Genomic DNA, 9,569 nt, shown 5'->3' with positions numbered 1-9,569 from the left:
GGAGGCGGCGGCTAGGTCATCTCCAGAGGAGCAACTGTTATTTATACCCTTGTGCGTGAAATGACGAAAATGCCCCCAGGAGGCGCCGGAATTACGAGCAGTGGCACGAACGGGGTGAAACTATTCAGTGCTACAGGGCTCCTCTTTGATCCGACGGCGCAGGTCATCCAGCGGCTCGATCCGACGGCCCAAATCAGATCAAGCAACCAGACCCAACGGCCAGGAATACCAAGCGGCTGAGGAGGCTGGAGGATGACCGGCATCCTTATTTCACGATTCACTAGTAGTACATTTTTTTCCAATACTTCCTCTCTAAAAACACTAGAGCTCCACACCATATAATATAGCCTACCCACCCAGTGATAAAGTTCCAGTAAAAGCCTTGTTTTGCAAGCAATAAACTTGTGCATAAAAACTAAATCTCTCTGGCAACAATGCAGAGAACAAGTTAACAAGCGTCAAGCAGTACACACAACGATCCCTGTCAAAGCCAACATTATTTTCACTTTCAGGTTCTCAGCCCAATCCAATGCTGATCCTGTTAGAATTGGTTCAACACAAGATGCTACTCAATTTCATTTCAGTAAAACTCAAACATTTTAAAAAATCAACCATCAGCAAAAATTTAAGCTGATCGCATACCTTGAAACTTTCAGAAACCTCTCCTTCCTAGCTAGAAAAGCATAGGGGCCTAGCCTACAGGTTGACCTTTTGCAAATATCAAACAAATGTGATATGTACGCAAAAGATCAAATCAGCAATTAAATATCTCACGCATGAGTATAACTGAAAAGACAATTAAACTTCCCACACAGCTTAGGCAGAACAAGCCACAATTGCATATGGTAAGACCATAGGAGTAGCTTCGATGGATGGGGTTACCACCTGCCTGCTCCGTCCTGTTACAACTTTCGGCAGTAATATTTCGCACCCCCTCCCCACGGAGAATTTCCACAGTGCACTATTTTTGCATTCTGGAACATCTTTTCCAGTTTTAACAGGGGTAACTTCATAAGTTACTGGAATTATTACAGTGGAACTTTATTAGACTAGAAATAGAGCAGACTTATGCGAAGGAAGACGAGGCAGTCTTCAGGCATCAACCCCATCTACAAAATGAGCACAAGACAGTGCAATCTTCAGGCATCAACAACCCAGACTATGGCTTTTTGAAGGGACTTGCCACTGACAAATCATGGATATGGTGCTACTCAGTCTGTATGAAGTATTCCTAAACTCAACACATGTCGATCAGTCCAGATTTAGTAGGGCTAATCCTGAATTCAAACCGAGCATCTCGGGAAGCTCTGTTTTCCACTTGTAGCAGCATGCGCTGATAAGCCGCCGTTTCACTGCTGTACTTATTATATACTTCAAATTCAATTCTGTCTAGCACCTTTGCATTCAATACAAAGAACCTCGCAAATTCAAGCTGTTTCCCATAGCCCAAGAATAACTTGAACACTACTTTTTTTAGATGGGTCTCAAGGCATTCGATTGGATGTAGTGGGTCATATGGAGGCTCAGTTCTCTTATCCCTACATCGACGAAACTGCGAGATGGGAAGGGAGGCATATGTTAAAACTGTGCTAACTAGATAACATCATAGGTCAAACAAATGAGAGAAATGACTACTCACAGTGACATAGAGCTTTTCCAAACAGGGGAACCACCTGAGGATGTTAAGAACTGCATCCAGTCTATCTCCAGAAGACCTGAGAGCAAAAACCTTCACAGTGCTCATCGAGTTTGTGGAGCTGACTGAGCTTATTCCCTGAAGAAAACAAACAATGAACATATAAAGTAAATTTATCTGCATGTAGGAACGCCGAATGCAACATTAGAAGATGACGCTGCTGCTACCTTGAAGAGTAGGAGCTTGGAGACGACCACTAAGAAAGGGCCCAATATCTCCAGATCAGGCGCCCTAATTACCCTGATAGTGACGCGACCATCACGGTTACAATCAGTTAATAGTAACCTTAGAAGACGAGGAGCATCCTCGATGACCAGTTCCACTTTTTTACTAGTACTAGAACTATGACGGAAGATGATGCTCCTAATAGTCGGCGAGATAACACGGAGGCGATCCGGAGCATGAAAATCGGCCATGTATAAGCTCTCCAAGGCATGGCAGCCGGAGAGCAGTCTGTGGAAGACCTCCTCGGAGATGGAAATGTTAAACAGGGTGAGCTTGTTGAGATTGGGGAAATTCATGGGCGGCACGATCTCGATGGGGAAATCGCAATGGTCGATCTTGGCAACCAGGATGGTGGACGCAGAGCGGAGCACTGATCCCAGAAGCAGGGGGTTGGCGTAGCTGATATCGAGCTCCTGGAGGTGGGCGAGGGCCGGGGAGTGAAGCCAGCTCGCCGCCTGGGCGTGGAGACCGCCCTCGCCGGCGCCGCGGCAGAGGAAGTAGAATCGGCGGGCGGGGCCAGGGTGCTTGGAGATTATCTCGGAGACGGCGGAGGGTGGGACGCGGGAGGAGGTGGGGACGCCTGGGGGTCGGGTGCTGACCTCGAGGTTGAGAGGCGCGGAGCGCCAGAGGTGGCGCCACCGGCGGGAGAGGACCGGCGTGCGGCCGCCGTCCTTGGTAGGGACGAGGGAGATGATGGTGCCGAGGATGGCGTCGGGGAGCCTGCTGATGAAATCGTCGGTGGTGGTCACGTGTAAGACAATAAGTTTTGGGGGAACCAGCACAACCCTTTAGGGGTGGCTTATCTCATTATATATAATGGATGTGTTACAATACGTACATAAGTACAGAAGCTATACATAGTCTAACACCCTCCCTCAATCTTAGCCACTTTCTAAAGAACTGAGAAGGGTAAGATTGTGCCTACAAGCCTCAAACTGTGGCAGAGGTAAAGGCTTAGTGAAGATGTCTGCAAGTTGATCCTTAGATGAGATAAACTTGATCTGGAGTTGCTTCTGTGATAGACGTTCCCGTACAAAGTGATAGTCAACTTCAATGTGTTTCGTTCGGGCATGAAATACTGGATTTGCAGAAAGGTATGTAGCACCGATGTTATCACACCAAAGAATAGGAGGCTGTGGTTGAGACAAACCCAACTCCTGAAGCAAAGACTGCACCCAAATAATCTCTGCAGTAGCATTAGCCACAGCCTTGTACTCAGCTTCAGTACTGCTACGTGACACAGTAGCCTGTTTCCGAGCACTCCAGGCGATCAAATTAGGGCCAAAGAATACTGCATAACCCCCCGTGGATCGCCTGTCATCTGGGCTACCAGCCCAATCTGCATCAGAGAAGGCCGAAAGGACCCGAGAGGAAGTCGGCCGAATATGCATACCAAATGTCAGGGTGAACTGAACATAACGAAGAATGCGTTTAACAGCAGCCCAATGAGTATCTCTGGGAGCCTGAAGATACTGACAAACCCTGTTAACAGCATAAGAGATATCTGGTCTCGTGATCGTCAAGTACTGAAGTCCACCGACAATGCTCCTGTACTCTATGGCATCCGCAGGAGACAAAAGCTCACCATCAACAGCTGTTATCTTGTCGGTAGACGACATGGGTGTGGTGGTCGGTTTGCACTTCAGCATGCCCGCTCTTTGTAACAACTCCAAGGAGTACTTCTTCTGCGTAAGGACAAGACCAGTAGCACGAGAAGTGACCTCAACTCCAAGAAAGTAGTGAAGCTTCCCAAGATCTTTGACCGCAAAATCAGCACCAAGAGAGCAGACAAGAGCATCAGCAGCATACTGAGAAGAGCTGACAAGGATAATGTCATCGACATATACCAAAAGATACATAGTGACTTCTGGCTTCTGTAAAAGAAATAATGAAGTGTCAGCAGTGGACGGCACAAACCCATGAGCACGAAGGGCAGAGGCAAGGCGGGCATGCCAGGCACGAGGAGCTTGCTTCAAACCATATAGTGCTTTGGAGAGACGACAGATATAGTCAGGACGATCAGGATCAGTGAAACCAGGCGGCTGTTTCATATAAACCTCTTCCTTCAAAAATCCATGTAGAAAAGCATTCTGCACATCAAGTTGACGAAGTGACCAACCACGAGAAACAGCAATGGAGAGAAGAAGCCGAATAGTGGTAGGCTTGACGACAGGACTGAAGGTGTCCTCATAGTCAAGACCATGGCGCTGCCAAAAACCGTGAGCAACAAGGCGCGCTTTGTAACGCTCAATAGATCCATCCGAATGCTTCTTCACTTTGAATACCCATTTTGAGTCAATAACATTTACCCGTGGTGATGGAGGAACGAGAGTCCATGTCTTGTTACGAAGGAGAGCATGAAACTCCTGCTCCATAGCCTCGCGCCAATGTGGAATGCGCAGGGCAGCCTGATATGAGCGAGGCTCAGAAGATGGATCCGCAACAGCAGCAGCCAAACAAGCAGCCAACCAAGCAACCGTACCATCCTTACGTTCCTTAGGTTTGAAAATGCCACTGCGACTGCGTGTATGTGGTCGGGACATAGGAACCACCGAGGTCGACGGAGCAGCCTGCAACGGGCTGGAGGACGGCGACGTTGACAAGTCAGCCGGTGACGAGGAGCCAAACACAGTAGCCTCGGGCTCGGTCGGCGAAGAAGGCCGGCCCACCGGCGAAACCGGCAGAGCAGACGAAGCAACTGGCGACGCCGGCGTCACAGACCGGGCCGATGGCGAGCCCGGCATAGTGGGCCATGGCGCGGCCGGTGTCGCGGGCCGATCCGCGGATGAAGGCGACGTGAGGACGGCGTCGCGGACCCGAGCTGCAGGCGAAGACGGCGTGACGGGCCGAGCCGCGGGCGAAGACGGCGTGACAGGCCGAGCCGCTGAAGACTCGGCGGCCGCTGGCGAAGAGGGCCGAGCCGCTGGAGACTCGGCGGTCGCTGGCGTAGCGGACCGAGCAGTGGAGATGCTCGGCGCGACGGGCTCTTCGGGTGACCATGCATGGGCACGCAAATCGATGCCATGCAACATAGGGCGATCGACGTGCCCATCAGAAGGCGGCGATGATGATGGTGAATCCTCCAACAGCTCCAAACGAACCCCACGTCCGGTTCCTGCACCATGGTTAGGTAACAGCAAAGGAGAGTATGCAACATCATCAAATTGGTCAGAAGCAACAGAGGATGAATGCAGAGATGGTGGTTCGACAGTGGACACAGGAAGTTTGGCAAAGGGAAAAACATGCTCATCAAACACGACGTCCCGAGATATATAGACACGATTAGTGGGAACATGAAGACATTTGTAACCTTTATGAAGAGAGCTATAGCCAAGAAAAACACACTTCTTAGAACGAAACTCAAGCTTGCGCTTATTATATGGACGAAGATGCGGCCAGCAAGCACACCCAAATACCTTGAAAAAGGTATAATCAGGTTGTTCATTAAGGAGAACCTCAATGGGAGTCTTCATGTTTAAAACACGAGTGGGAGTACGGTTGATGAGAAAGCATGCAGTGGTGAAAGCATCACTCCAAAACCGAAACGGAACAGATGCATGGGCCAAAAGAGTAAGACCAGCTTCAACAATATGACGATGCTTACGTTCGACTGAACCATTCTGCTGATGTGTATGTGGACATGCTAAACGATGAGCTATCCCAAGCGACTGAAAGAAGGAGTTGAGGTTGCGATACTCGCCCCCCCAGTCCGACTGGACATGAACAATTTTGTGCTTGAGAAGACGTTCAACATGTTTTTGAAACTGAACAAAAATATCAAACACATCAGATTTGCATTTAATAAGGTAAAGCCAGGTAAAGCGACTATAAGCATCAATGAAACTGATATAGTAATTATGACCACTGACAGAAGTCTGAGCAGGACCCCATACATCTGAAAACACAAGTTCTAAAGGATGTTTCACCTCACGACTGGACTCCGAAAAAGGAAGTTGATGACTCTTCCCCTGCTGACAAGCATCACACACTGCTACATCTTTATTACTAGACAAACTAGGAAGCTCATGACGACGCAAAATATGACGGACAATAGGTGTGGCCGGGTGACCAAGACGAGCATGCCACTGTGACGGAGAGACCCGAACTCCACTGAAAACACGGGCGACGCCAGGATGCTCCAGACGGTAGAGGCCCTGGCACAACCGCCCACTAAGAAGAATGTCCCTCGTGCCCCGATCCTTAATAAAAAGATCAAAAGGGTGAAATTCACAAAGCACATTATTATCACGTGTGAGTTTAGGAACTGATAGAAGATTACGGGTCACAGATGGAACTCGAAGAACATTGCGAAGCTGAAGACTCCTATTGGCATGTCTAGTGAGAAGAGATGCTTAACCAATATGAGAGATGTGCATACCTGCTCCATTGGCGGTGTGGATCTTGTCGGAGCCATGATAGGGTTCACGAGTGTGAAGCTTCCCCATCTCGCTGGTCAGATGCTCTGTCGCCCCAGAGTCCACGTACCAGTGTGGATCGATGGAGTAGGACTGAGTGTGTCCCTGTTGCTTCTGCGGTGCGGGACGATCAGCCATGGCGACCTGACGGGCATTGTTGCGTGTATCTTTGCCGTCATTGCCAAGACCAAGGAAGCTTCGCTGGAAGCGCTTATGACACTTGGAGGCCCAGTGCCCATCGCGGCCACAAAGCTGGCACACACGTGGACCGCCAGCCCCCGGTAAGGTCGCAGTAGGTGGGGGGGCCGAGGCGGGCGACGGTGGCAGCCCCAAGGGAGACCGGGGTGATGAAGAAGAGCGGCCACCCTTGGTGGCGGCGTTGGCCGAGAGGGAGCCAGTGCCCCTGGAGCGGCGTGTCTCGACCCGTTGCTCAGTGAGAAGGAGCCGAGAGAAAACCTCGTGTGCCAGCATGGGTGTCGAGTTCCCCCGCTCGTTGATGATCTCGACTAAGGCATCATACTCCTCATCAAGACCATTGACAATAAACGAGTTGAACTCGGAGTCGGTGAGGGGCTGTCCAATGGAGGCCAATGTGTCGGCGAGGCCCTTGACCTTGTTGTAGAACTCAGTGGCAGTGGAGTCAAGCTTCTGACACTCTCCAAGCTGACGACGGAGTGCAGAGACACGAGCCTGGGACTGCGCTGCAAAGGTTCGCTCAAGGATGGTCCAGGCCTCATGAGACGTCTTCGCGAAGACAACAAGTCCGGCAACTGCCGGCGAGAGCGACCCCTGGATGGAGGAGAGGTTCGCCTGGTCCTGCCCCGTCCAGACGCGATGGGCCGGATTGTAGACCGGACCGTGCATGCTGTCTACCAGTGCGGGTGGGCAGGGAAGCGATCCGTCGACGTAGCCTAGCAGGTAGTGACTCCCCAAGAGCAGGAGAACCTGCGCACGCCAGAAGATGTAGTTGTCGGCGGAGAGTTTGATGGTGATGAGATGACCGAAGTGAAACGGCAGCGGCGAAGACGATCCCATCGAGGGGGCTGCCTGGGGTGCAAACACCATGAAGGCAGCCGGAGGCACCGAAGCCGATGCGGGAGGAGGCGGGACCGCAGCCAGGGCGGACGCCGCAAAGCTCGCGGCCGGGTCGGACGCCGCAAGGCCCGCGGCCGGGGTGGACGCCGCCAACCCCGCCAGCGGGGCGGTGTGATCCGCTTGCGGCAGGAGCGGCGGGACGATGCCCGCCGAGTCCGCAGCGGACGGCGGTGCCGCGGTGTGGACCACGAGGTCGCGCCCAAGCGAGGGCGCCGGCGGCGTGGAGTAGACGGAGCCGATGCTCCTGGTCCCGATCGGAGCCAGAACGGCGACGGCATCGAGCGGGAGGTTGAGCAGAGCCGCAAGAGAGGCCGGGAGGAACCCCGCAGCAGTGGAACCGGTGGTGGCGGCGCTCGACATGGCGGCGGCGGCTGCGGCGGCGGTGCGGGTATTAGGGTTTGGAAGCGGAAGCGATCGTAACCTAGCGTGATACCATGTAAGACATTAAGTTTTGAGGAACCAGCACAACCCTCTAGGGGTGGCTTATCTCATTATATATAATGGATGTGTTACAATACGTACATAAATACAGAAGCTATACATAGTCTAACATCACGCCGCAGTCGACACTCCGTGCTCGCTTCGCTGCGGTCCCATGGGATTCGGCGGCCGCTGCCGTACCAACGGCCTCCTCCTTCTCCATGGCAGGCGACCGCAAGTCGGAACCGGGACGGAGGCCGCCCGCCGCGGCTCACTGGATACGTTTTGGAGGGAGCTCGGTAGGCAGCGGTGCCTCCTATATTTAACCGGGGACTTGACTCACACACTCTCCCGCATTAACTCGGGGATTTTGCATGTAGCCAAAGCGTTGAGTACCACGTTCACGCGAATCATGCCAGCATTAAATCACGAGGACACGAAGCATCAGACCACACCAAAAGTAGCTGAAAAATGGACGAACTGAACCGTCGCCAAAATAACCGACTTAAATGACAAGAGTGTGAGCAGAATACCAAGAGTGACAGTAGCAGAATTGATACATCATCAACCGAAAAACAAAAGGCAGTCCAGTAAACAAACTTCCATGCATCGGTGATTCACAATTCATGTGTTGATCTTATTTGAAACGCCACAGCTAACAAGTTTGACTGTCTATAAACATAACACCGACGATACATATTGAACATATAAAGCACTACCAGAATTTACGTAGTTGCCGACAGCCCCCGTTGGCATAGATGAACATATCCCGACGGCCTAGGGCAGGCCGTAGGCGTAGAAAATCCGTCGACATATGTTGATCTATGCCGACGGGGGCCGTCGGCATACTACGGCCGTCGGGACCGCTCGCGATACGCATACAGGGGCGTCGGCATAGATGAGGCCGTCGGCATAGCCCGGGCCCGCCTACCCGGTCAGCGGCGACCGTTTGACGGCGTCGGAACTACGCCGACGAGGGCTAGCGGCGGCCGTCGGCATAGATTTGCTGACATCACCGGTCCGCGCCGTCTCCATGTCATCGATCCGAGGGGAAAAGAGGTCCGTGGTGTGGCAGAGGTATGCCGACGGCATAGCCGTCGGTGTAGGCCTGGCCCATGCCCTCTGCCACGTCATCAATCCGCGTCATCGATCCATGGCATTGTAGCTCCCTGTGCGCAGCTATGCCGACGGCCTTGCCGTCACCATATCTATATATTTTTTATTTTTTTATTTTTACAATATAAATGTGCCTTATCTAAACAAAAAACATATCCAATGGTATATCGATTGCCCCCCTCACAAACGTCGTTGTCGCCGTGTCATGGAGGGGGGAAACGGTCGACACGGAGGGAATCTGGTTAGAGGGGGGAATCGGGGTGTAGCTATGCCATCGAAACATCGCATGGGTCCTGATGCATGTGTGAAAGTGTTGTGGCATGCGTAGACGGCCGTCTTGGGGCTCCGTGGTGTGCCCTCCCCCCTCCACGGACAGCAGTACCGTCGTCACTTGGAGGGGGGAATCGTACGGGTGCGTAGAACCATAGGAAATCTAGTTGTAGGTTGGGTCCAGACCGTGTTCGGGGATGTTCTTATGGGCTGACCTATCGCAACCAGGTGGAAGAGTCCACTCGTCAAAGCCCGTCTGGCAAAAGTCAAAGGGCTAGATCTACTGGTCAACTGGGATTCGAGGTGGCCTTCGGGGTGTAGCTATGCCACCG

General features: G+C 52.2%; 1 protein-coding gene across 1 annotated transcript; it reads right to left on the bottom strand.

Annotated features, from left to right (window-relative positions):
- Nucleotides 1-1,237: 1,237 nt before the first annotated feature.
- LOC119320832 (putative F-box/LRR-repeat protein At5g02700) lies at nt 1,238-8,074 on the bottom strand. The gene is made up of 5 exons (XM_037594764.1): nt 7,989-8,074; nt 1,864-2,668; nt 1,640-1,774; nt 1,397-1,552; nt 1,238-1,333 (listed from the first exon to the last, which is right to left on the bottom strand). Exons 1-5 carry the CDS (start codon nt 8,072-8,074, stop codon nt 1,238-1,240), a joined length of 1,278 nt encoding a protein of 425 aa, XP_037450661.1.
- Nucleotides 8,075-9,569: the final 1,495 nt, after the last annotated feature.

Source organism: Triticum dicoccoides, chromosome 6B (genome assembly GCF_002162155.2).
Source record: "Triticum dicoccoides isolate Atlit2015 ecotype Zavitan chromosome 6B, WEW_v2.0, whole genome shotgun sequence".
NCBI classification, from domain to species: domain Eukaryota; kingdom Viridiplantae; phylum Streptophyta; class Magnoliopsida; order Poales; family Poaceae; genus Triticum; species Triticum dicoccoides.
The sequence above is the reverse complement of the archived record's forward strand: the minus strand, read 5'-3'. Positions and strand labels throughout refer to the sequence as shown.